This window comes from Pantherophis guttatus, chromosome 3, assembly GCF_059756535.1.
Source record: "Pantherophis guttatus breed Tessera chromosome 3, ASM5975653v1, whole genome shotgun sequence".
NCBI classification, from domain to species: Eukaryota; Metazoa; Chordata; class Lepidosauria; order Squamata; family Colubridae; genus Pantherophis; species Pantherophis guttatus.
Window position 1 is genome coordinate 36,923,623 of NC_142065.1, and position 27,575 is coordinate 36,951,197.

The 27,575-nt window shown below is 39.7% G+C and overlaps 2 protein-coding genes across 12 annotated transcripts in view; one reads left to right on the forward strand and one right to left on the reverse strand.

Moving 5' to 3' along the window:
- CEPT1 (choline/ethanolamine phosphotransferase 1) overlaps positions 1-1,884 on the reverse strand; it is a 32,419-nt gene extending 30,535 nt beyond the window's left edge. The window contains exon 1 of one of the 2 annotated variants that reach the window (XM_034414176.3): positions 1,593-1,884. The gene's annotated coding sequence lies outside the window, so the exon portion shown is untranslated. Of the gene's footprint in view, positions 1-1,478 lie in introns of both variants that reach the window. The other variant, XM_034414177.2, reaches the window with a different exon arrangement.
- Positions 1,780-27,570, forward strand: DRAM2 (DNA damage regulated autophagy modulator 2). 10 transcript variants are annotated; one of them, XM_034414181.3, is made up of 9 exons: positions 2,047-2,195; positions 2,386-2,531; positions 8,743-8,899; positions 16,358-16,425; positions 17,017-17,156; positions 20,849-21,026; positions 21,983-22,062; positions 23,365-23,457; positions 25,598-27,570. In XM_034414181.3, exons 3-9 carry the CDS (start codon positions 8,769-8,771, stop codon positions 25,703-25,705), a joined length of 798 nt encoding a protein of 265 aa, XP_034270072.2. In that variant the 5' UTR covers positions 2,047-2,195; positions 2,386-2,531; positions 8,743-8,768; the 3' UTR covers positions 25,706-27,570. The 10 variants fall into 10 exon arrangements, with proteins under 10 accessions (XP_034270074.2, XP_087745414.1, XP_034270069.2 ...); XM_034414183.3 differs by lacking the exons at positions 2,047-2,195; positions 2,386-2,531 and adding an exon at positions 1,780-1,920; XM_034414178.3 differs by lacking the exon at positions 2,386-2,531 and having other exon boundaries at positions 1,873-2,098.
- The last annotated feature ends 5 nt before the right edge of the window (positions 27,571-27,575 follow it).

The window sequence follows — 27,575 nt, forward strand, 5'->3', positions numbered from 1 at the left end:
CATGCTTCCTATGTGTAAAATGTCTATCTCCTGATCGGAGTCATCAAATTTTTAAAATAATTTTCACAAAGCCCTTCTGTTCATTAAATTCTTAATCCTATTTGCTTTGCTTTGTTTTAATCTTAACCCTCCACTTAAATAAAGTGTGCTGCTCACATCCAATAACTTCTTGCTATTCCCTGGAAAGCAATATTTATGGATTATGTAAGGAATTACATTGAAGATGCACTTCCGTCATGACAGATGCATTCCAAAAGAGGGAGGAGACCGAAGGGCCGATGACAGGAGTATTATGGGCTGCAATCAGGAACATATCTATATTGTAATGATAAGACTATTTCTATATTGTAATGGTAAGACTATCAGCAGATGGAGAGTTCTAGATTTCCTCTATTTAATACAGGAAAATGTGCATTATGGTCCAGTTTGTACTTTCTTTTGTTTATAGATAAAGGAAGATTTGAGCAAGTGTTGGGATTAATTTGAGCATGATTTAGCCTGAATAATTTTATTTCAATAATTTTTTTTCTTTAAGAAGTTCCTGTTCAGAGATATGTATAATAAACTAAATTCAAAACAATGGAATAAGTTTGTAACCTACTGCATGTTCCAAATTGTTTGAAGTTATCAGCGTCTCCATTTAACAATTAAGAGTATTTAAAACTTTACTAATATAGATTTTACTGCTTTCTATATAATCGCAAAGTACATAATTGATGTATCTTTTGCAGCAAATTAGTTAACTGATTCACTTAAGTCAGTAAATCTAAGGTACTCAGTAAATACAATAACTAAAAGAAAATGTAATCAATGAAAAGAAGTTTTTGCAATTTTATATGTAACTCTCTTAAGGGAGCTGCATATAAAAACACTTCAGAAGAACACTACTGAGGAAATCGTGTTACTCTTAATGTAATTTAAGTGACAAAAAGACTGAGAAGAAAGAGTCCTGTGATTTTACAAATAAGGCGGGTTTATACAATGTACAAGATTCCAATTTTAAGGTTTTCCTTAAAGGAAAGTGGATACGGCAATTAGCACTTTGCCCGAAACGCTGATGCATCTCCACCAATACACCAGCAGTCGAAAATCTGAACACAACTCAAACCAGGTATTTCAATCCTGAAAATCCATATAATGCTGAGGCACACTTTATTTTATGCATGCCACCCGTGTATTTGACACAAGCACTCTGCTTATATCTACGTGGGGGAGAGGGTTGTTTTGACTTGTCCCCGGCATTTGAAGAACGCCCGCTCCGATTACATCGCTCCCTCCGCGAATTGACTGACTGACTGATTGCCAGCCTGTCCGGGCATAAACGGCAGCAGCCCTTTCCGAGTGGAAAAACAAGGCAGCGCAAGCGACACCCTCCCTGTCTGTCTCTTGCGCAGGAGCCTACCAGGCTCAGCAAGAGAGAAAAGAAGGACGACCATTGCCCACCCACTTCGCGGCAGGTGAGGCAGAGAGACCCCAACCTGAGTCAACCTTCTTTGGCTGAACTCGAAGGACACCCGACGCCGGCCAGAGACCAAGCTTCTACCGCCCAACAGAGCCAATCCCGAAGCGCACCAAAAACACCCGGCATTTACCTTAACCAGCCTCTTCGCCCAGGAGGCGCGTTTACGTCCTTTTTTTACGCCTGCCGTAAATAAGGCCGGCTGTGTGGTTGCTTAGGAAGGGCTCGCGACTGGAACAGGCAACTAACGGAGCAGGGGGCGTGCGTGGGACACCCGGAGATCGGTGCTTTGATGCGCATGGGCAAAGAGGCGGCAACCACACGCGGGGTTGAGAAGGAGGGCGGGAGGGAGGGAGGGCGCGAGCTCTGATTGCTTCCGTCGTTTCCCATCCATTTCGTATAGGCCCGCCCTCGAAGGCGCCTGTGGGCGGGGCGATGAGACGGTTGCAAGAGAGCGTGAGGTAGTAAATAGCTGGAGTAACCTCGTTTGGGATTGTCGAATGTCAGAGCGCGCTTCGCCAGCACAAACGACGAAAGGGTTATATCCAGTCAGGCGCCACCCTGCGAGGGAGAGCGCGGCTTTCTCTGCCACTCGGGCCGGAGGAGGAGGAGGCTGCTGACGGGCTGCTGGTGGCGGAGGTTAAGTTTATATCGTGTTAGGCAGATTTTTAAAGTCTAGGATCTCTAGGATATGTCCGGGGTGAGGGCGAAGTCATAAAATGAAAGCTCAAGAAAAGTAATTGTTGCAGCTTTTGTTTATTTTTTTTTAAATTTGATTTATATGCCGCCCTTCTCCGGAGACTCAGGGCGGTTTACAGTAATGCGTTAAGCAATAGCCTTCATACTTTTGTATATTTATACAAAGTCAGCTTATTGCCCCCATAATCTGGGTCCTCAGAAAAATTTTGTATTTTTCAAACCACCAGGAGAAGAGAGAATATATAGTGTTCGTTACGGTGATGCCCGAGAGAAGAGAGGACAAGACAGCTTTCCTTAGGAAAATAGCTTTCTCCTCCAGCCTGTTCCCAATCTGGCTGGACCACTTGGCTGAAGCAGAGACCCTCCGATTCAGGTGTTCACGGCCGACAGTTGCTAGTGATAATAATACATCGGCTTTGTCAGCTATTTTGTCCCTCTTTCCTATTTTCTCTGGTTAAAAACAAAAAACAAAATATGGGCAGGTCCTAAATGTGAAACTGAAATGGCTACTTCTCCATACTATAGTATGGGCAACGAACAGTTTAAAACTTTTTTTTTCTTAATAAAGAGTATTATTGATAGTGTAGTTTAAAGATGCAAGTTGTTTGCTGTGCTCAGTTCTCTAGTCCAATTGATCCTCTATATAATTATAGAGGTTTTGAATTTTGAATTGCATTACAGGGAGACAGAGATTGATCGATAAAAAGATTGATCGATAACTGGCTGAGATTTGTCTCAGGACAGAGTAAATGTTTCATTGAAAAGGACCAATTGAGTTTCAAAATGGGCTGCAGAAAATAATGATTGCATGAGGTTTACTTTGACTAGTTATAGAATTTCATTGGCATCCATCACCCCAGTTCCATAGAAGTCACAATGGATCAGACTCTAGCCATTTATCAAGGCACAATATGTAATAAAGATGAATTAGAAGTCAAGATGGACTTTTATTCTCCTCTACAACTCATAATATTTCTAAATAATTGCAGAAGCAAAATCAGCCAGATCTTTTCACTGGTTAAGGCAGCCCTTGTTTGTAGATGCTTTTTAAAATCTTGAAAAACAGAAGACAGAAAAAAACAAGTTTCTTCTCATTCTACCCATTCTCTTTTAAGAACCTTTCAGATCTTCAACAATTCAGTTTTCTTTCTTCTACTAATCTGTTTAAATATTATCTCATCTCAGTGGGCAATTAATGTCTCTATATTACCAATGTTAAAATGCAGTAGTTGATTATGTAAGGCTATTCTCTTTTGTTAGTTGCAATTTCAGTGGCACGTTGTACAACAAAATAAAATACTTGCAGAATGAGGCTTTGCTCCAGAATTAGCTTGTGTGGGTGTGTACCTTATATCATAATTATTACAGACACTTTTATACTTTATCTGTTGTTGAATCAATGTGGCTTATAAAGTAAAGATTATATTAAAATATAACAATAGAAACACGCATATTATAATATTATAACAGTCCGTAATAGGCAATGTCCTTCATTTTCTATTGCTTGTCCTACCTTTTGGAATCTCTCTCTCTCTCCTTCCCTCCCTCCCCCCCTTCTCTCACTCACACACATACCCCGGAGATCAGATTAGTCCTGATCTTTTCATAAGGCCTTAAGGACTTGGTTTTGCCATTGGATGCAGGGATCTCAATGTATGACAGAACCTGTGCCATGATTATGTTAATTATTGTTGATAATTAATGGATTTTGGAATAACATGACTATGAATTGTGTTCTGTTTTTAAATATTATTCTATATTTTGTTATAGCCTGTTTTCCCCAAAATAAAACATCCCCTGATAATAAGCCCAATCGGGCTTTTGAGCACATGGTAATAAGGCCAAGCACTTATTTCAGGGTTCAAAAATACATAAGACAGGGTCTTATTTTTGGGGAAACACGGTATTAATTTCTATATTGCATTAATTTTATTTTGTTTTTAATTGCTGTAGCTATCTAGAGTCATATATTTGGAATGGACAGCTATATAAATTGAAATAATAAATCCTGTGTACATCCTTTACTCATTCCACAGCTTCCAAATATTCCTTGAAAAAGGTGAAATTTAACTAGCCTTTCAATTAACAAAAATGAGGATGCGTATTTTATTTCAGAGATAAATTATTCTTCAAGAAGGCAACCTCCACATTGAGAGATTGTTTCTGAGCTCTCATGGAAGATGAAACTATGAGCATATACTCCCTGCCAGTATCTTTTGGGGAGAATCTATTTGAAGTAAACAATCTCACAGATAATCAGGTCCTCAGCAATGTAGACTTTATAGCCTATTGATTGTAGTTGTAGGCATCATGCTAAAAACTGGGAGACTGAGTTCTAGTCCCACCATAGGCATGAAGCCATCTGGGTTCCCTCATGCCAGTTTCTAGACAAAAATGCCAAATCCAGTCTAAATAGCTGGCTGACATAATAGGCTCCTGGATGCAGTCCCAAAACAATTGGAACACCACTTGAACACCACTGGCATTGACAACATCAACATCAGTCAATTGCAAAAGGCATCTTTATTTGGAATAGCTTACATCCTGTGACAGTACCTTTAACACTATCAAACAATATCTGCCTATCCCAGGTCCTTGGGAAAGACTTGATGGACAAAAATGTAAAATCCAGTCTCATCAGCATCTCATTCAGCTCCTGCAGTGCTGGTGTTATGTGACATATCAGATTATTTCCTATTATTATTATTATTATTATTATTATTATTATTATTATTATTATTATTATTATTATTATTATTATTTATTGAATTTCTATACCGCCTTTCTCCCGAAGGACTCAGGGCGGTGAACAGAATAAGATTTCATATACATTTTTTTTTTTTTATAAACAGTAAATAAAAAATTGAGTCAATTTAGTGTATCTGCTAAGACCTTGGCATAGAATTTAGATGTTTATGCTAGCCCTGCTTGTTGAAACAGAAAGGTCTTCAGGGCACGTCGGAAAGTGCGAAGATCTGGGATTATTCGTATTCCAGAGGGTATTTTGTTCCAAAGAGGGTACCCCCACAGAGAAGGCTCTCGCCCTTGGAACTACTAGACGACATTGTTTTAATGATGGTACAATGAGTAGGCCTACTCTGTGAGAGCGTATTGGTTGGTGGGAGTTTATCGGTTGCAGCAGGTGGTCTCGTAAGTACTCAGGTCCTAAGCCATGGAGCACTTTAAAGGTAAGAACCAACACCTTGAAGCGCACTTGGAAGGTCACCGGAAGCCAGTGCAGCTCGCGTAGAAGAGGTGTTACATGTGAGCACCATGTTGCTCCCATAATTACTTGCGTGGCCGCATTCTGAACCAGTTGGAGCTTCCGGGTGCACTTCAAGGGGAGCTCCATGTAGAGAGCATTGCAGTAGTCAAGTCGGGAAATGACAAGGGCTTGAGTGACTGTGCGTAATGTGTCCCAGTCTAGAAAGGGACGCAATTGGCGAATCAGGCGAACCTGATAGAAAGCTCCTCTGGCCACGGCTGTTATATGATCTAAAGACAGTCGTGCATCCAGGAGGATGCCTAAATTGCGAGCTTTCTCTGCGGGGGTCAATGACTCATCCCCAATAGTTAGTGATGGGACTAACTGGCTGTACCGGGATGCCGGCAGCCACAGCCACTCAGTCTTGGAAGGGTTGAGTCGAAGCCTGTTTCTCCCCATCCAGACCCGTACGGCCTCAAGGCACCGGGACATCACTTCAAGGGCATCATTGGGGTGGTTTGTGGTGGAGATGTACAGCTGAGTGTCATCAGCGTACAGATGACATCACACCCCAAAACCACGGAGAGGACCGACCCCTGTGGCACCCCGCAAGTAAGGGGCCTCGAGGTCGATCTCTGTCCATCTGTCAACACTGACTGCGACTTGTCAGAGAGGTAGGACGAGAACCACCGTAATACGGTGCCTCCCACTCCCAGCCCCTCCAACCGGTGCAGCATACCATGATCAATGGTATCAAAAGCCACTGAGAGATCTAATAGGACCAGGATAGAGGAACATCCCTTATCCCGAGCCCTCCAGAGATCATCAACCAACGCGACCAATGCTGTTTCTGTGCTGTATCCAGGCCTGAAGCTGGACTGGAACGAGTCTAGATAGACAGCTTCATCCAGGTACTGTGGGAGCTGTCATGCCACCACATTTTCGACAACCTTCACTAAAAAGCGAAGGTTGGAGACTGGACTGTAGTTTGCTAAAACAGCCGGATCCAGAGAGGGCTTCTTAAGGAGGGGTCTCACCACCGCCTCTTTCAAGGCGGGAGGTAAGAATCCCTTGCTCAAAGAAGCATTAATAATTCTCTGGAGCCGGCTATGTGTAACCTCCCGGGTAGCCAGCACTAGCCAGGAAGGGCACGGGTCCAATAAACATGTGGTCGCATTCAGCTTCCCCAGTAACCTGTCCACGTCCTCAGGAGTCACGGTATCAACCTCATCCCAGATAATGTCCTCAAATCATTTCATCCGAATTAACCCAGTTAGAGTCCAAGCCTTCCCGAATCTGAGCGATTTTATTGTGCAGATATTGTGCAAAATCCTCAGCTCGTCCTTGCAGAGGGTCTTCCCGGGCTCTCAGCTGGAGTAGAGAGCCGGTAACCCTAAACAAGGCGGCTGGGCGATTATCTGCCGATGCAATAAAAGCGGAAAAATAGTTACATTTTGCCACTTTTATCGCCACTAAGTAGGTAATATAAGATCTCACTAGTGTTCGGTCGGATTCAGAACGGCTAGTCCTCCAACTGCTCTCTAGGCGTCTTTTCTGATGTTTCATCCCCCTCAGCTCATCAGAGAACCAAGGAGCTGGGTAGGTTCGACGCCGGGTCAGAGTCTGCAAAGGCACGACCCGGTCTAAAGCACCAGTGGCCATCCTATCCCAGGACGCCACTAGGTCTTCAGCCGAGTCATGAGCCAGGGTCTCAGGAAATGGCCCAAGCTCCATCCGGAACCTATCAGGATCCATCAGGCGCCTAGGACGGAACTATTTAATTGATTCCGCCTCCCTGCGGTGGGTTGTAGTGGTCAGAAGGTCAAGCTTAAGGAGAGAATGGTCTGACCATGACAAGGGTTCGATGACTATATCCCCTATATCTAGACAATTCAGCCAATGGTCAGAGATAAAGATCAAATCCAGAGTGTGTCCCCCCATGTGAGTAGGGCCATGAACTAATTGGGTCAGGTCCATGGCCGTCATAGAAGCCATAAACTCCTGAGCCCCTTCAGACGTTTTACCAATGGATGGCAGGTTGAAATCTCCCATAACCAGTAGCTTAGGAGTCTCAACTGCCACCTCGGCTATTACGTTGAGGAGCTCAGGCAGGGTTGCTGATACGTGGCAGGGAGCCAGGTATGCAATCCACAGGCCCATCTGTTCCATAACCCCACTTCACGAGGAGGGACTCACATCCGGTTGTGGGACAGTGACTTCCCTAGGGTCAAGACCTTCCTTTATAATGACCGCCACACCTCCACCCCATCCCGAGTCCTTGGCTGATGGAATGTGTGGAAACCTGGTGGGCACATTTCTACGAGGGGGACCCCCCCTTCATTGCCCAACCAGGTCTCTGTAATACCTGCCAGGTCCGCTTTCCCCTCCTGAATTAGGTCACAGTTGAGGGGGGCTTTGTTAGCCGCGGACCTGGCGTTGCATAACATCAGCCTAAGACTCGGGCTCTGAGACCCTGAGCAACCCAAGGAACGAGAAGAACTTTGGAGGTCGGAGCACGCCACCGCTTGAAGATAGTGGGTGTGTACCCCTCTGACATGATGTGGCCTCCTGCTCCCACCATATCTGCCCCTCCCAACCATAACCTTGATGGAACAGCCCATTTCCATGCTAGTATTAAGTCTGCCTATTCCCAGTTCCGAGTTTCCTATGATGTAATTTTGTGTTGACTTTGGCTTCACTTTTGGAAAATTATTTGCTAATCCCTCCCTCTGTGGATTGCCCCCCAAATCCACATGATCCACCCTGTTTATACCCACCCCCCTTTCAGAAGCCATTAAAATTTTGTTTCGAAAATTAGATAAGAAAGCCCTTAATCCTCTCTTAGCACTGTGCCACCTTTAGATGTGTTTTGCATTACCTCCAGTTTCTACATGGTCTTTAAAGGCAGTCCTGTGGAGTTGGAATGGAAGATGAGGGAGGCATGAATGTGGTGGTTTGTACTTTCTATTACAAAATATATAATTGTATATATTAAAGGCTAAATTGTACGGCATTGGGTTCTACCTTTTTTTAGACTAGAAGATAAAGGTTATCAACATTTTGATTTGATCTTTTATTTCCCCATCCTATTCTTAAAAACATGCTCCAAATAGTTTGTTCACTTTATCATGGTTTGAGCTAGAGTTAGAATGTAACTCAAATAGGGAAGCTGAAAATACTGTTTCAAATGATGTCCTGATTTGATAATTCAATGAAAAGAGGAAATATTTTGAAATACATAGCAGAAGGATAGTATATTAATGAATTGGAAGAAATGGGATGATGTAGAAATGTTATTATAAATACATACAATTTATTTGCTTTCAAGGCAAGAACAAAGAAAAAGTTATTTATTTATTTGTTTGTTTATTTATTTCAGTATTTGACTCTGTGGATCATTTTGAAATGTGGTGGTTTCAGCAAGGACTGAGTTTCTTGCCTTCTTCCCTGGTTATTTGCTCATCTGCTGCTTTTGTGTTTCCATATGTTGTTGGAGTATTCTTACACCATATTGACACTTTGGTACCCTATATCAGGTCAGTATACTTTATATTTTTGCACTGCAATTTATGTTCTAATGTTACATCTATGAAACTTTTCTTACTCCTGTTTTTTGCTCTAAAAGTTTTTAAAACTGGAGTTAGGTTAAAAGCCACAGCATTTAATAATTTGAGTTTGTTATAAAATGAAATGACAAACTTAAAATACATTAACATTCTTTGTGAATTTGAAAGACTAACAGTAGTAGTGGATTTTTTTCTCTTTATTGTCATTTTTCTTTTAACAAACATTGTTAGGTTTACCTCTCCATATCAAAATGGATGAAGTTTATTTCATAATATATTCATAAGATAGATAGACATGCACAATATAACAATAGAAATAGCACTTAGAGCTTAGACTTACACTGCTTCATAGCAGCCCCTCTGCACACATACACACACTACATATACACACGTACTGAAGTGATTCTTCCCTCTTTCCCTTGCTCTTTTAATTAGATTTGCAAAAGGTTCTTAAGGTGGCAGGATATCGAATGTATTTACATATTTATTTGCTTACTTTAAATATATTTTTCATTCATATGTTTTCCAAAATGGTTTGTCTGTTAAATACTGGTATCAGACCAAATATATAATGTAAGAAACAAGGATGAGTGTGCTTAGAAATCTCTTCAAAGCTCCTTGTGTAATTTTTTTTTATTTTTTCAACATAAACATAATTTTTTTTTCCCCTCAAGAACAAAGTCTTGGTCCGGTCACAAATGGGTATACTAGTTTAACAAATGAGAACAAATAATTTTAACATAAATTCCAACATCTTAATTTAAATCTTATCTGATCATACATTTTAATCTCCTACTATACTACATTTTTATATTCAATTATAAATTCAATTATAAATCAAAATTCAATACCGCTCTATCTAAATTTTCCAATGTTCCTTTTAACATCAACATTGAACACAAAATCAATCTAATCTATTAATCTATATATTTATCTTACAATTTTATCATCACGAATCTTAATTTCCAAATGTATACAACTCAATTTTTATTTCAATTTATTAATCAAAATTTCTTTCTATTTTTCACGTTTTCGAGACCCAATTCATCCTATCTTGATCTTAAACTTTTACACAGACATCTCAAAATTTTCCATTTCATTTTAATTATCGCCCAACATTTTCTTTTTCACACCTTATTAATAATTATTCTTTAATGTATTCTCCTCATTTTCCTCCATCACTCCACCTGTTGTTTGGCTGATTTCCAGCGTAACATATTTTGGCTGAGTTTTCAGCATATTCCCTCATTCGTGATTTGATTGAGGAGGAAAACACAGACCTGGCTTGCATTACGGAAACCTGGTTGGGCTTGGTGGGAGGGGTGCCCCTCTGACTGAACTTTGCCCACCAGGCTTCCGGGTGCTGCATCAGCCAAGGGCCCAGGGTGGGTGGGGGTGGCGGTTGTTATTAGGGAGACCCTTAGTCCGCGGAAGGTCACTGCTTCTAAAATAGATGGGTGTGAGGCTCTCCTCATGAAGTGGGGCCCATGTGGGCAGTTGGGCTTGTTGATTGTGTACCTGTCTCCCAGCTGCATATCAACAGCCCTGCCCGGGCTACTCGACGCCCTATCAGGGCTGGTGGTGGAGTTTTCCAGACTCATTGTTCTAGGGGACTTCAATCTGCCGTCCCTGGGTGGGGCGTCGGGGGTGGCTCGGGAGTTCATGGCTCCATGGCAGCTGTGGACCTGACTCAGATTATTCAGGGCCCGACACATGAGGGGGGCCACATGCCCGATCTTGTTTTTGTCTCGGAGCAGTGGCGAGTGGGGCTCGGTGGGGGATTGTCTTCCATTTATCCCCTGTCATGGACTGACCACTATCTCCTTCAGCTGAGTTTCCAGTACGCCGCCCCTCCTCGCTGGGAGGCAGAGCCGACCATCTGGTTCCGCTCCAGGTGCCTGATGGACCCGGAGAGGTTCCAGACGGAGCTTGGGATGATACCTCTCTCTCTCTCTCCCACGCCCCGGCCACGACCCTGGTGGATGCCTGAGATGAGGCTGCTGCCGGGGCTCTTGACCGGGTCGTCCCTTTGTGGCCTCTGACAAGTCGCAGATCCCGGCTGGCGCCTTGAGCTCTGGAGGATGAAGCGACATAGGCGAGGCCTAGAGAGCCGTTGGAGAGCCAGTCGTTCCGAATCTGACCGGTCCCAGTTAAGGTTGGCCACACGGGCCTACTTGGTGGAGTTGGCGACGGCAAAGCGTTGCTACTTTGCCGATGTCATCGCGTCCGCAGCGAATCACCCAGGTACCCTGTTAAGGATGTCCCGCTCCCTCCTGACTCAGAGGGTGAGGGAAGACCCTTTGCGGGGGTGAGCCAAGGAATTTAGCAAGGACAAGGTCGCTCAGATTTGGGACGGCTTGGACTCTGACTGGACAGAGTTAGACGGTGAGGAGGCAGCGGGTCCTGTGCTTTGGGAAGAGTTTGATTCTGTTACCCCAGAGGAAGTGGACAGGATCATGGGGAAGCTGAGTGCGGCCACTTGTGTGCTGGATCCGTGCCCTTCCTGGCTGGTTTATTCAGCTTGGGAGGGGACACGCGGCTGGATCCAGGCGGTGATAACGGCTTCCTTGAGGGAGGGAAGTTTCTGACCTCCTTGAAGGAGGTGGTGGTGAGGCCCCTCCTCAAGAAACTGACCTTGGATCCAGCTGTTTTGAGTCATTTTCGTCCGGTCTCCAACCTCCACTTTCTAGCGAAGGTTGTTGAGAGTGTAGTGGCACGTCAGCTCCCACTGGCCCTGGATGAAGCGAATTACCTTGACCCATACCAATCAGGTTTCAGGCCCGGGTACAGCACAGAGACGGCATTGGTCGCGCTGGTGGATGATCTCTGGAAGGCTCGGGACAGAGGTTATTCCTCTGTTCTGGTCCTATTAGATCTTTTGGTGGCTTTTGATACTGTTGACCACGGTATCTTGCTGCGTTGCCTCGAGGGGTTGGGAGTGGGAGGCACCGTTTCACGGTGGTTCTCCTCCTACCTCTTGGGTCGAACGCAAGCAGTGTTGGCAGGGGGGCAGAGATCAACCTTGAGGCCCCTCACTTGTGAAGTGCCCCAGGGGTCGGTTCTCTTGCCCCTCCTGTTCAACGTCTATATGAAACTGCTGGGAGAGATCATCCGTGGTTTCGGGGTGAGGTACCACCAATATGCTGATGATACTCAGCTCTTTATATCCACCCCGAACCAACCCAGTGATGCCTTCGACGTGATGGCCCAGTGCCTGGAAGCGGTACGGGTCTGGATGGGAAGGAACAGACTTTGACTCAACCCTGCCAAGATCGAGTGGCTATGGGTACCGGCATCTCGGTCCATAGGAGAGATTCCATCGCTGGCTATAGGGGGTGAAGCTTTACCTCCTGTAGACATGGCACACAACTTGGGTGTCCTCCTGGACTCACGGTTGAGTTTAGAAGACCATATAACGACCATGACCAGGGGGGCATAAGCCCAGATTCGTCTGGTGCGCCCGTTGCGCCCCTACTTTTGGACTGAGAAGCCCTACGCACAGTTACTCATGTGCTAGTCACCTCCCGTATTGACTACTGTAACACTTTCTACATGGGGCTGCCCTTGAGGACCACTCGGAGGCTTCAGCTGGTGCAAAATGCAGCCGCGCGGGTTGTGATGGGAGAATCCCGATACTCCCATGTAACACCCCTCCTGCGCGACCTGAATTGGTTGCCGGTTGCCCTCCGGGTGAGATTCAAGGTGCTGGTGATGACCTATAAAGCCCTACATGGCTTAGGCCCAGGATATTTGGCGGACCACCTGCAGCCAGCAACAACATCCCATCACCCAGTTCGCGCCCATAGGGAGGGCCTGTTTAGGGTACCGTCGGCGAGACAATGTCAGCTGGCGGCCCCCAGGGGTAGAGCCTTCTCTATGGGCACGTCCACCCTCTGGAATCAACTCCCCATGGGGCTTCGGCTGGCCCCTGACCTTTGCACCTTTCGCCGCGAATTAAAAACTTGGTTATTCGAGTCCCCCGGCCTGGACTGATGCGGTTTTTATGGATTTTTAATTGTATCTGATCTAATTAGGCATTTTAACTTTGTATAATGGATTATTATCGTTTTTATTGTTGTGAGCCGCCCTGAGTCCGTTGGAGATAGGGCGGCATATAAGCCTAATAAAATAAATAAATAAATAAATAAATAAAATATTCTCCTCTATAACTCCAACTATTATTTGGCTGATTACCAGAATTTTCCATTGTTTTGGCTGATTTCCAGCATGCTTTATTTTGGCTGATTAACAGCATTCTCCTCCATAACTCCACCTATTATTTGGCTGATTTCCAGCATTACATTATTTTGGCTGAGTTCTCAGCATATTCTCCTCCAAAACTCCAACTACTATTCTGCTAACTTATTTTAAAAATTTCTTTTTCAATATATTGCCTATTAATCCACTGTTTCCAACTATAGTCTTCCAGGGTGTGTCCCCATCTATTTCTTAATATTAATCATTTCCAACATGTGTTAAATTCAATCACAATTATGACTTCTATCTGTGTACCTTAGTATATCATCTATAATCATTAACAATTGATCATAATTATCATCCACCACTTTGTTATCAAATTAAAACTAAAACATGTTACATCAAATTATGCTTTTATGAAAATATCAATTTAGTCACCTTAACTTCCCACTTCTATTTTAATTATCTTTCGATCTTTATTTTACCATAATCACTTCTTGTTTTTATGTAAAGCTCACTTAAACTTTGAACCATTTAAACAATTAAGCATTCAAACATTGCTATCTAATTTATCTATTTTGCTTCTTCATTTCCTTATCTGTCCATAAGCATTTTAATTCAAGGTCAATACTTCCACGCTTAAAACTCTACATATCCTTTTTAATTCTATTGTAAAGTCTGTTTCCAGTAAAATCCATCAGCTTCTCCACTTCCGTTCCTGCGCCAAACCTTTTGTTGCTGTGCCAGTTAGTTAAAAGTTTATTAGTCATTGTGTTTCTTCTTTCTTTGTAAAGCCATTAAAAGACATTGTGGATTACTTTGAAAAGAACTGTTTTTTGAACTTTGGAGATTCCTTTCAAAGCTCCTTGAACTGAATTGGAATGAAGAAAGTACAGGAACACATTGGTGGTTTTGTATGTTTCCATTCATTGTGGAACTTCACAATTCAAGTAATTCTGAACTTAACGATCAGAGTTGAAGTTACAATGGACCCCACCAAAGGTACTTATGAGTCACCTCCCTCACAGTCTCATGACAGCATTTCAGGCACTTGGTCCACATTTATGGCCATTTGCAGCATCCCATGGTCATATGACCATGATTTACAACATTTTATTGAAAATTGGCATTTACTTCCAATTTTGTCAAAAACATTTGGTAGCAAACAATGGGTTCATTTAATGATTGTGGTGTTTGCTTAATGACTGTGGATTTGTTTAATGACTTCTGTAAAAAAAAAAGCTTGACCCGTTTTATGACTATCACAAACTACAGCTGGAATGGGCGGTCTGCATTATGGTCATAAATCAAGAACTATCTCTAAAGATGCTCATTGGATTATTCCCAAGGTGTTCATAGGTCCAATGAATTTAATTTCAAATAATGTCAAATTTTATCATCTTAGTTCCTTTGGTGTATATTACAATTCTATGATGGATGTATATCTGAACTTTCATTTACTTCTGGAAATACTGTATAAAAACTTGTTCTTTTCCTTCTCTCTCCACCACATCCAATTTTGCTGTAAATTTAAATTCTTATATTTAAATCTTTTATATTTTCCATATTCTTAAAGCCTCTAGCTCATGAGTGTCCAACCTTTTGGCTTGCCTAAACCACATATAAAATATATATATAAATATATGTAAATAACAAACTTACTTTATTTTTAAAAATATTTTCGTTATATCTTGTGGGCCATGTTACTAAATGTTCAGGGCCGCATGTGACCTATGACAGTAGGTCACATGGACATGCCTGCTCTAGCTAATTAGTAGTACTTCAGACAGCTCATTCCCAATGTGGCAACTATGAAAATAATTTTTACTATTTTGAGATGTGAAGGACAGACATTTGGTGTAGATTTTGACTGCAGAACTAAGTATTCTCTTTTGCTGGTCCCTTATAATATGGGCGTAGTTGCTTTGAGTCATGGAGGCCAAGATGTAATCTGAAACTCTTTACATCTTTAGTAGACCAATTTTTAGTTCTAAAGCAAGTCAGCTGAAGTTCATTGTACTTTATTATTAGATAATAAAGAGATTTGAGGATTTGCACATACAATTGTACAATGTTAAACAAGGTACAGTATTTTCTTTCTCTTCCTCCTAGTTCAAGCTGCTGCTTCTGTTTTAGAGCAAGCCTTGGTTCTAAATCAATTTGATATATTGCTCTTCAAAAATTGGTATTTGCTTATGAATTGCAAGACTACAGTATCTATTAAGATATTTGACCTCTTATATATTAATAGGAAGCAATAGCCTAGGCCTGGGTTATAGATGATATTTTGTAAGTATTGTATAATTGAAGCTGGAAACAGTATATCTCTGCAATTCTTTTATCTTCAAAATAGCAGTGACTGCAGTTCCTTGAGCTGTTATTTGATTTATTAAAGTATAAATTCATTATTATTGATACTATTGATGTTTGACATCAATTACTACTTAGGGGCTTCAATGGCATCCTTGGCTTCTGATCTTAAATGAAACTGAGAAGAAATATTAAGACTCAGATTTGTCTTAACAGTCTTAAGTCACCCTGAACTGACTTATGTAAAACACGCGTAGCTACTTATGCTATGTAAATATTAGCCATTATTTACAAATACGTATTTCCTGTTTTTAAATGTATATGCTTTGGTAAGTATAATTATGCTCGGTTTACTGTATGATAAACTATTTCAATACAGTTTGACTACATCTATTTTACTGCCTGACAAGTTAGGGAAGTTCTTTTCTGAGTTTCTTTCTCTGCTCATTATGCACCTGTGTGCTACACCCGTTCTTATCTGATAATTTCCTGGGAAGCACCCCCGGTCTTCTAAGGTCAGTCCCACATATCATTACACATATTTTTTGAAAGGACAGAAAAATAATTTGATACATTGCTGATCTTAGCTGATTCTAAAATATTTAGCAGGCTCAGATGTAGGAGTAGTTGAATGAAAAATCTCCAGGAAGTCCCAGGTCTGTAAGCTTCATATGGGATTTAAAAATACATCATGGAGATAGGTATTGGCAAACCACTATCTATGTTACTATGCAGTTATATGTATAATATAACTATGTATAATAACAATATAGTTATTAAAGAAATCTTTATCTTTATTCATGCTACATCACTTATCATTAGTGTCAACATTAATAATGGGTGTTAATTGTGTATTTCATAGATTTTGTCATTCCAATTGCATTGCAGGATGCTTAGTATCATAAGTTGTTTATCTTTCAGTGACTTAGGAACAACACCTCCAGAAAGATGCTTGTTTGGAATAATGTTATGCTTTGTTTCCTTCTTGGGTAAGTACAGTAAAAATAATACTGAGCTTCTGAGATTGCTTAGATGTGGGCTTTAATGAGACTACAGAATAAGATAAATCTTAACTACAGATAAATCTTAACTAAAGGAAAAGAACATTCACTGAAAGATGTTTGGGGCAATGCAGTTGGCATGTGCAATTGAGACAAAAACACTACAGACATTTTACAGACATTAAAGATTGAAACAGTTATACAGAGTTGCATCTACTCTAATGAAATAGTCTGAAAATCTATTCCAACAACACCTGGGCAGAGTAGGGGAGCACAGCTACTGCAGGAATAGCTAAATAACATATCACTCTCCACTTTACAATCAGAGAATGTAAACTATAGTTACTTAACTGGAGTTATTGGATGGCTGGATTAAAAATCATGGTTGGCAGGTTTCTCCAAACCCCTTATACCTAGCATGAAAGGAGTCCTCAGACAGTTAATTTACTTCTACAATTCTTTTGTTATGTCTTGCATAAAAGACCACAATTTTCATGTGGCTATAATTGTTACTTAGTCTTCATTGCATTTGATATCATGCTTCTCTAGTCTTACTCTACTTCAATTGTTCATTCACAGGTATCGCCACCATATATGTTCGGTACAAACAAGTCAGTGCTTTGAACCCTGAAGAACCCAAGATGCTCAGACTCAATAAGGCTGGCTTAGTGATCGGAATGGTTAGCTGTTTTGGGATTTGCATCATTGCAAACTTCCAGGTTTGTGTTTTGTCTGTGATGATTGAATTACAAAAGTACGTATCTTCATCATAAGACTGTAATAGCCTATTCTAAGGATATGCCTAAATGAAACTTGATAAGAAAGGTATGTGTTATACTATTGACATTGGGAACATCATTTTTTCCCACCAATTCTTCCATGCTTCCAAAAGAGACGGCACAAGAATAAGAATAAGAATAAGAATAATTTTATTTCTATACCGCCCTTCTCCCGAAGGACTCAGGGCGGTGTACAGCCTATTAAAAACACAAGACAACATCAGTTAAAATAGTTTAAAATTAAGATGCACAATATATTTTGAATAGTATATGTCTACTTGGAAGCACCTTTAATTGGTATTGATTGGCTTTTACAATGTAGTTGGATCCTGAGGATATTTCTATAGCTATTTCTTAATTTTATTTACCATAAGCAACAAGATATAAATCAAATAAATGTAAGTTACTTTTAAGTTTCCAGGACAAACTGCTATTTGGAATGGTTTTATTTTATTTAGGCCAGATAATATTTTTAAAATGAATATATTTGCAAGCAAAATACTACATTATTAATAGAATTAAGTTAAATAAAAAGGATCTATTTCAGTACAAATAAATCTCAGAAATAAATCTCAGAATAAATCAGTCCTGACAACTAGCAAGCTATACTTTGAGAAAATGTAACAAATACAATATAGTATTTGGCATTGCTGGAATAAACATCCACATTTTTTTTAACATTTCTCTTAAAACAGTGTGGTCAGGAGCATTTGCTGGTAATGTTCTTTATTGCTTATTTAGTCTATATATTTTTTCCAAGCAAATATAGTTTAAATAGATCAAATATAGTTTGTGTCATGAACGCTAGATGTCACTGTAGAATGAAAATAATGAGAAGAATAAAAAAAAAATCTCACAGTGATTAAGAAGAGTGTAGATAAATTACTGCAAATTTAAAACCTTTTCCCATTGAATAAATACTATGACTGTAACTAAATGTAACTAGATTGTAAGTTGTTAAAAGCTGTCAAGATACTTATTTTATGGAAAATAATTGATTTTGTTTTCAAGACATTAATTATGTTTCTTATCAAAATTATCTAAAGTATTTTTTCTTGTCGAGGAGGTGCCCTTCTTTCCATAAAGTAAACAGATTGTTGATGCTAAATATCAAAGTTAATTCCAAATCTCTTATTCCTCATACATTAATTAGGTTGAAACACAAAAAGTATTTTTAAAAATACTTTGTAAGTATATTTATTACATTTGTACTCCTTTCCTTTAAGCGTTATTCTATAGAGTCCAATGGAATACGTTAAACAGAGAAATAGCAACAGGCCAAGGTAATTTATTAGGTTTTGTGGCCAAATATGAATTTAAATCTCAGCCTCTTTATTCTCAATGTTCTATTCTTAATTCCTTCATCACAATACTTCATGAAGAACAAATGAATTATTAATGACTATTTATTTACTGAACAGTGGCTCAGTGAGTAAAACGCTGAGATTGTTGATCAAAAGGTCAGCGGTTCGAATCCCTAGTGCCATGTAATGGGGTGAGCTCCTGTTACTTGTCCCAGCTTCTGCCAACCTAGCAGTTTGAAAGCATGTAAAAAATGCAAGTAGAAAAATATGGACCACTTTTGGTGGGAAGGTAACAGCGTTCCGTGCGCCTTTGGCATTTAGTCGTGATGGCCACATGACCACAAAGAAGTCTTTGGACAGTGCTGGCTCTTCAGTTTTGAAACGGAGATGAGCACCACCCCCTAGAGTTGGAAACGGCTAGCACATATGTGCGAGGGGAACCTTTACCTATACTTTATTCAGAAGTAGGTGCAGTTTTGAATGTGATGTTAGAATCTGGCATTTCTTATTGTGATAGCAGTAATACTTGCTGTCGAGATCTCACATTTTGGCCTTAAAATGAAAAATACTTGCTGCAAAGTATTCCTTTCAAGCCAAAGTCAGTTGACAATTATAATGTTGAGTTTGGAGAAAGAAGAGTTCATATCGTTGAAGCTTCGTCTTTGGTTAGTCACAATATATCTCTTAGGATTAGTCATTGTGAGACATGTCTGTAAACACATAATGTAGAAAGCTGTTAGAAGTTAAGTGTTCTTGCTTGATGAACTACTTGGAAATGGCACATAATCATCCTGATCTCACTAAAGGAAAACAGAATATAAACAACACCTTTTATTTCTTTATTTGTAAAATTTATTTGTAAAATTTATTGGCCATCAATCTTACACCAAGGTCACTCTGGGGGATTGCAATCATAAATCTTTTGGTTATAGAATAGAGTCAGCATTTTCAGTTACTATTATAATAAACTAAAATGCAAAGGAAGGGTTAGATTTAGAGAGTTTCAAATAAATACATACCATCAGCAGAGGAAAATAATTTTTGTACCTATAATTCTGTGAAAAATATTGGTCCCTTTGATTTTTCTTCTGAATTTTTGCTTATAATTTGCCACTGAATATTAGTCCGTACTGATATTTAAAGTCTAAGTGAGCAGATAAGCACAACATTTAGTGTCTGTTTATTTCGTATTTCATATTTTATTTGTGAAAAAGCAATTGCCTCCGTCAAGTCAGTACTGTAATTGGTTTCATCCACTCTGGAATCTATTATAACAATATATCATAACCATTATTATGAGTCTTTTATATTTCTGCCCAGGCAACTTTTTCCATTCCTCCATGATAATTTAAACCCAGTCATATTTCAGGTTCTCCAGTAAAACTGCTTTCTTTTAAGCCCTGGTGAATTTCTATGGAATTTAGACCCTCATTGAACCATTCAGAAATATTTTGACTCATTTTATTCTGTTCCATTCATTCTGTTGTAGACTTAATTGTAAGTTTGGGATCATTGCTTTGATTTATGACCCATTTGCATTTCAGCTTATGGGATGATTATGTATAAAATGATGTATGAAGAAAATTCATTCTGTCTTCAGTGATGGCTATAGTCCTGCAGTAATAAAGATATCCTCAACTGTGATATTGCCATCTTCATGCTTGACAGCTGGTTCTTATTATCAAATTCAGTGTATGGTTTCCTCCAGATAGCTATTAGATGACCTATAAAGCTTCTATTGATTTATGTATCCTCCTGAAATCTAGTTGGTTATTTAGTTGTTGGGGTTTGTTTGTTTTTTGGCAAACTTCAGAAAAGTGAGCAAAGAACCTTTCTTCTACACGAATCCCATTTTACCCAGTGATTTTATCTTGGAATCATAAACACTTTTAGCACACGCAAAAGAAGCCTGCAAATCCTTGGATGTTGTTCTTTTTTTTGGTCTATGATTTAAAAAGCCAATTATTTTTTTCACCAAATTGTAACCTGGCAAAAGAAAAAGGGGAAAATATTTTCTTAAATTAATCGTTTAGTTGGGTGAGTATTGTAGTTTGGCGAAAAGACTCATTAAATAAAATTGCCTTCTTTGAGCAAAATCGCTGTCTTTAGAATATATACCATTACAATTTTGCTCTTAATTAGAAATAATGAACTTCCAATAATGCTAGATCTCTAGGTTTTTATAGTGGTTTGCAGATAGCGATATTTGTTATTCAGCCAAAGTTGAGAGAGTCTATTCAAAGATTCAGTTTTGTTATATTTTTTGAACCTTTCAACTATTACTCCAATGTTCTCTAAAAACCATTGAATTATGTTATTTTCCTGTAGAAAACTGCTGTATTTTTCATACATACATTTGGAGCTTTCCTCACATTTGGAATTGGAGTCATATATATTCTGGTTCAGACAATTATTTCCTATAAGATGCAACCACAGATTCATGGGAAGGATATATTTTGGATCAGATTTACAATACTGCTATGGTGCGCAGTAAGCATAATGAGTAGTATCCTTTGTGGTAAAACAGTACAAGTGATGAATGAGTATTTCTTAAAAGTCTATTTTAAATGAAACACACTTTATCTTCAGGTGGCTAACATGACTGCTTGTTATAACAGTGCTGGAAAAGATTATAAATATATAAACTTTAGAAGCTTTATTTTTTGTTTCCCAGAAAGGTAGCTAGACAATGCAACAAAAACAATAAATATATTTTATATATCTATATCTGTATACCATTACAATTTTGCTCTTAATTAGAAATAATGAACTTCCAATAATGCTAGATCTCTAGGTTTTTATAGTGGTTTGCAGATAGCGATATTTGAGACTTCATCGAAACATCGCCAAGACACTTCCAATTTTATGCGGGAGAAAACCCGAATAACCGAAGACCTACATCTATATCTATATCTATCTATCTATCCATCCATCCATCCATCCATACACACACACATACACAAAGGCAGATATCAGAGGTGGGTTCTACTTACCTTTTCTCCCGCTTTGCAAGGGATGCCTGCATTCCACCCCCCACCCTTTCCCCCCCCCCGTTGCACGGGCAGCATCTTGGCCTTGCAGCCGCCATGGTCTGCCCCACGCAAGCTGTGGGCATTGAGGAGAGCGGAGCTTTTAGAATCCCTGATTTCTGTTGATTCCCTTCTCAATTGTATCTTCTTAATCTCATGGGTTTATGAGAATCCTCTGATCCTTAACAATTTTCTAGATGATGCCATGATTGTATTTGGTACTGACTGACCATAAGATGGGACATTTGCTGCATTATTGGCACATTTCAAAAGGATGGGGCAAACTAGACATAACTCTAAAGATTACACCATCCCTTCTCAAACACCTAGGGTGTACAGCCTTTAAATAAAAAAAACAAGTGGGATTAAACAAGAATGGATGGAGAGTAAGGTATTTCCTCTGTATTTCAAAGATATTCCTTAATGATTAAAGTGGCTATTTCTTCATTCATTTTACTCAGTTTAAGTGGAATAGATTCCCTACAGAGGCAGCATTGGAATCCCCAGGAGAAAGTAAGTTTGATTTTTCTTAAAAAGAAAACCACTAAGAAACATTGGTTAAAAAGAGGATATATTCAAATATTGTATGTTATGTGTTTGTCATATTGTGTTATAATAAAATATTTTTTAAAAAAACAGTAGACACAAATGAAATGTGTCAAGTGCATTGCAGAAGACATTCCAAGATATTCTTAGTGCATTGTAGTGTTTATATATTGTTTCCCCAAAATACCATACTTAGTTCTAATACACACAAACATAAGAAGTCTACAGTTGGCTTCAATTCAGTTGGCAATTTAAAAAGAGATCCAGAGTAGCTGGTCTAGCCTCTTTCATATTTAATAAAGCTAGTTTAATAAAGTTAGGTTTTCTGCTGAATCAGGCCAAAATTTTATTCCTAGATGTTACTGAGAAGTTCAAAGACAGGACATGAACAAAAGGTCTTACTAATGCCTGTAAACATGGAGAAAATGTGTGTTTGTGTATTTGTGTGTATGTGTAGACATACAAGCCATGTTTAATAGCCATTAATAACTTCCATTGAGAATTATTATTTGTCTTATTCTCTCTCTCTTTTTTTGGTTATATTTTGGTATTGTTAAAGCCTTTCCAAATTTCAGCTCTATAATCTCTAGAGCCATGATGGCGAACCTATGGCACGCGTGCTGGAAATGGCATGCAGAGCCATCTCTCTGGGCACACGGAACCATTGCCCGTTGCTTTTCTGGGTTCTGGCGTGCCAGCCAGTTGGTCTTCATGCACGCGGGAGCGCCAGAAACCGAAAGAGCAGTCACGCAGTGAGCATGCGCATGCCAGGAAGATGGTTTCCGACATGTGCATGCGTGCTGGCCACCTAGTCTTCTGGTGCACATGCGCACTCGAAGAACAGCTTCTGTGCCCAAAGATGCGGAGACAGGATCCCGGCGGTTGGTTACTAGAGAGAGCCAGGATGGACGGGCCAGGACTTCCCTCCCTCCCCACCCGAGTGGGCTTCTTGCGCAGCCCCAGCCCTCCAGCTCACGACACGCGTCTGCGGTCCGGAGCACCTGGCCAGCTTGGGTGCCCCAGAACAGCAGCAGCAGCACTCCTTGTTCTCGATAGCTGGTGAGGGGGGAGCGGTTCTCCTCCAGAATCCTGGCTGCAAGTGGCAGGATGAGAATCACTCCGCAGCCCCAGGAAAGTAGCAGGGGCAGCGCTGCCTGTTCTCGGTGGCGGGCGAGTTGGGGGCGGCAGTTCTCCAGAATCCTGGCCACAAGCGGCAGGTTATGCGCAGCCTCAGGAAACTAATACATTTTTAAAAAATATCTTCTACAGGGATATACCTTTCATATCATTACCACAGTCTCTGAATGGTCTTTGGCTTTCACTTTTGTCAGTTTTTTCCTGACTTTCATCCGTGACTTCCAGGTAAGTTTCTCTACTGCAAGGGTGAACAAACCTTTGGTAGACAGGAAGTGTTCTTAATCTGGAGACAGTGGCTACAGATGGCTTTGGATTTAGCAATCAGAGAAAGTAGTTGGAACCAAATTATATCTGAGGGATTTGCCATTTTGGAGTGAACATTGTATGAGAAACACAAATAGGAGTTGGGTCATAGAGACAGATGTTTTGTTTCTGTTTTATTAAATATCTTAGATTTGGAAAGTTTGAGGTTAAATCTATCTGAAATTGAGTTGGAATAGAAACCATCAAGCTTCTACCGCAGTGGCTCAGTGGCTAAGACGCTGAGCTTGTCGATCAAAAGGTTGGCAGTTCAGCGGTTCGAATCCCTAGTGCCGCGTAATGGGGTGAACTCCTGTTACTTGTCACAGCTTCTGTGCCAATCTAGCAGTTCAAAAGCATGTAAAAAATGCAAGTAGAAAAATAGGGACTACCTTTGGTAGAAAGGTAGCAGCTTTCCATGCGCCTTTGGTGTTTAGTCATGCCGGCCCCATGACCACGGAGACATCTTTGGACAGCGCTGCTCTTCGGCTTTGAAACGGAGATGAGCACCACCCCCAAGAGTTGGGAACAACTAGCACATGTGTGTGAGGGGAACCTTTACCATTACCTTTTAGAAAGCATCAAGACAATTTTCCATACTTACAGGACATAAAAAAAAATACTTTATTAAAATTTATTATGAATTCTGGAACAGAAATTAGCCTTTGATATTATAAGTAAAATAGGTGATTATTCAAAATATTTCCTGTTTTATTTCTTGATTTTCTGAGCTTAAAGCTAAATAGAGATATATGAATATTTTATTTTCAGAAACTGATCCTGAAGTATATTTTTCAGAATAATTGCATCTATAAAAGATAGAGCAAATTGCTCAGTTGTTAGCAATGCATTTTCTTATTTTTGAATTAGAATTGAAGAGTAATATATTAGCTTGCTCATAGTAAATGTCTCCTAACCCATGATTTAATTGTAGAGTGGACAAACCTGGCATGTTACTGAGAATTGGGTGAAGGGAGAGACTTTCAGAAGTGTGACCCTCACATTTCTGATTTGAATTTTGGTTTTTGCATCAGCTGAAAGCCCAGGGCAGGGGAGGGAAAGTGGCTGCTGTGTTGCAGAAAGCCATGCAGGTAACCAGAGATATTATTCCTCTGATTACTGTGTATGAGATCTTGTTTCTGGTGGACTCAAGGGTCAAACTTTGATTATAGGTACCTATTAAATGCACTCTTAATAAGATCAGGGAGGGAGGGTTCCCTTTGGGTCTCTATTCAGAGCATTACTATCAGGGGTCTTAAATGGATCTTTCTTGGTTGCCACTTCCTCCAATAAACCAGCATTTCACCTGTGAATAGATGGCTCAGGCCTTTTGGAATTTGTATTGTTTTAATCATGAGAGATGAAGCATACATTGCTTAAAATTGGGTACAGTTGAAGCAGCCTATAAGCCTAAGAAATACAAACATATGTAGTTTAGCTCAGTAACAAGGAAAAAAATTAAAGGTAGTGTGCTGCAAAATATTTCTCCCCTTCTCTCTCCATTACTCATTTTTGGGCTAATATTTATGTAGTGCTGTACATGTTCAAGTCTGTGGTGGATTTGAACATATCTGTTTAGAATTGGAATCTTGAAACTCATTTTTACCTGAGGTCCTTCCAAGGCCAGTGACATCAATGGTTGGGCCTAGAAACATTCTGATTCTCTGAAGCCCAACTCACTGGCATCATACAGCTTTCAAAGAAAGGGCTCCAAGAACACAGTGAGCACCTGAGAGCAACATCTCACGGGGAGCCAGGAAGACCTTCTACCTGTTGGGAAAGGAAGGAGTCCAGGCAAAACTCTGGAAACAGTCCCATTCAGCATTTAGAAGTAGTGACTTTCAGGGACTCTCTTTAAGGGGTAGACAAGGAAGAGAACAAAGTCTCAGAGATGGAATGATTTGAGATGACTTTGTGCAATTTTTGAATGTTGATAAAATTATTAAGACAGTAATGTTATACATGAGATTCCTTAATTATTTTTTATAAAGTATCAAGTTGTTGTTTTATCATAACAGAACCAAATTTACTAATAAATTTCATTCATTTCCACCATTTATTGTAGAAAATCTCATTGCATATGGAGACAAGACTATTTGGCCCTAATCTTTATCACACTCAAGAGCAGCTTCTACAAGATGAGCAAGGAATACCAATCACAGGAAGCATATGAGAAGAAAACGGAGAAAATGACATAAATTAGAATTTATCTTGGAAAAAAGGCTTTGGTTCACATATAGCACTCCCATTTTTTTAATATGCAAAAATCATGATGTCTTATTAGTTCCACTGGCATCAGCCCATATACATGGATATAAGTATAGTCCTGTGCGAAAGTTTTAGGCAGTTGTGCAAAAATGCGGTACATTAAGAATGCTTTTAGAAATATAAGTGTTAATAGTTTATTTTTTATCAATTAAGAAAATGGAAAGTAAATTGACAAAAGAGAAATCCAAATCAAATCAATATTTAGGGTGACCACCTTTTGCCTTCAAAACAGCATCAATTCTTACACTTGCACAAGTCAGGGATTTTGTAGGATTAGAGTCAGGTATGTGATTAACCAATTTATACCAACCAGGGGCTAATGAACATCAGTGTCATATGTAGGTTGAAACACAGTCACTAATTGAAACAAACGGCTTAAAAGCTTAAAACTGGGTGAGATACAGCCAAACTCTGCTACTAAGGTGAGGTTGTGGAAGACAGTTTCATGTCACAGGTCATACACTATGGCAAAACCGAGAACAGGAACAAGACAAAAACTAAATTATACTGCATCAGCAAGGTCTTTCCCAGGCAAAGATTGCAAAGCAGTCTGGAGTTTCAAGATGTGCTGTTCAGGCTCTTCTGAAGAAGCACAAAGAATTGGGCAAAACTGAAGATGCAGGGGTTGGCCAAGGAATCTTAATTAAGCAAATGACAGACACATCATGCTCACTTCCCTTTGAAATTGGAAGATGTCTAGCAGTGTCATCAGCTCAGAACTGGCAGAAATCAGTGGGGCCCAGGTACATCGATCTATTGTCTGGAGAAGTCTGGGCAGAAGTGCTTTTTGTGCCCAAAAAACAATACTTTGATACGGAAACAAGGCCAAGTATGCACAAAAATATCGTAACTGAGGTGTAAAAAAATGGCAGCAGGTGCTCTGGAGTGATGAATCAAAATATGACATTTGGCTGTAACAGGAGATAGTTTGTTCACCAAAGGGCTGGAGAGCATACCATAATGCGTCTGCAGGCAACAGTGAAGCATGGTGGAGATTCCTTACACGTTTGGGCTGCATTTCTTCAAATGGAATTCAAGATTTGGTCAGGATCAATGGTGTCCTCAATGTTGAGAAATAGGCTGATACTTACCTATCATACCATGCTATCAGGGAGGTTTGTGATTAGCCACAAATTCTTTAGCAGGACAATGACCCTAAACATACAGCCAATGTCATTAAGAATTATCGTCAGTATAAACAAGAAGTCCTGGAAGTGATAGTTTGGCCCTCATTGAGCCCTGATCTCAACATCAAGTCTGTTTGGGATTATGTGAAGGGACAAAAGGATTTGAGGCAACCTATATCCACAGAAGTTCTGTGGTTCTCCAATATGTTTGGAACAACTTGAAGGAACCTTGCCAAATTCCTTCAGAAACTGTATGTACCAAGAAGAATTGATGCTGTTTTGAAGGCAAAGGGTGATCACCCCAATGATTTAGAATCCTCTTCTATTCATTTACTTTCCATTTTGTTAATTGATAAAAATATAAACTATTAATCTATTTCTGAAAGCCATTCTTAATTTACAGCATTTTTGCACAACTGCCAAAAACTTTTGCACAGAACTGTACATATGCTTATATAACATTCAATGCAATATATAAGAATGTCATTTTATATGAAAATACTACTATTAATGATTTTTACTGACTTTTGCCAATTGTTTATAGAAAAAGTTTTTAAGAACCTCACAAAATATTGTACTATATAATATAAAAAATGATAATTTATAAAATAAAATTTTTGCAGATTAAAGTTTGCTGACAAAAGTTTA

Bases quoted from the DNA above. Each gene is read 5' to 3' on its own strand.
- DRAM2 (XM_034414183.3), top strand. From the start codon at position 8,769: ATGTGGTGGTTTCAGCAAGGACTGAGTTTCTTGCCTTCTTCCCTGGTT. The intron at 8,900-16,357 runs GTCAGTATACTT...TTTATCTTTCAG, and splicing joins ACTTTGGTACCCTATATCAG to TGACTTAGGAACAACACCTC. The intron at 21,027-21,982 runs GTATCCTTTGTG...TAATGATTAAAG, and splicing joins CGCAGTAAGCATAATGAGTA to TGGCTATTTCTTCATTCATT.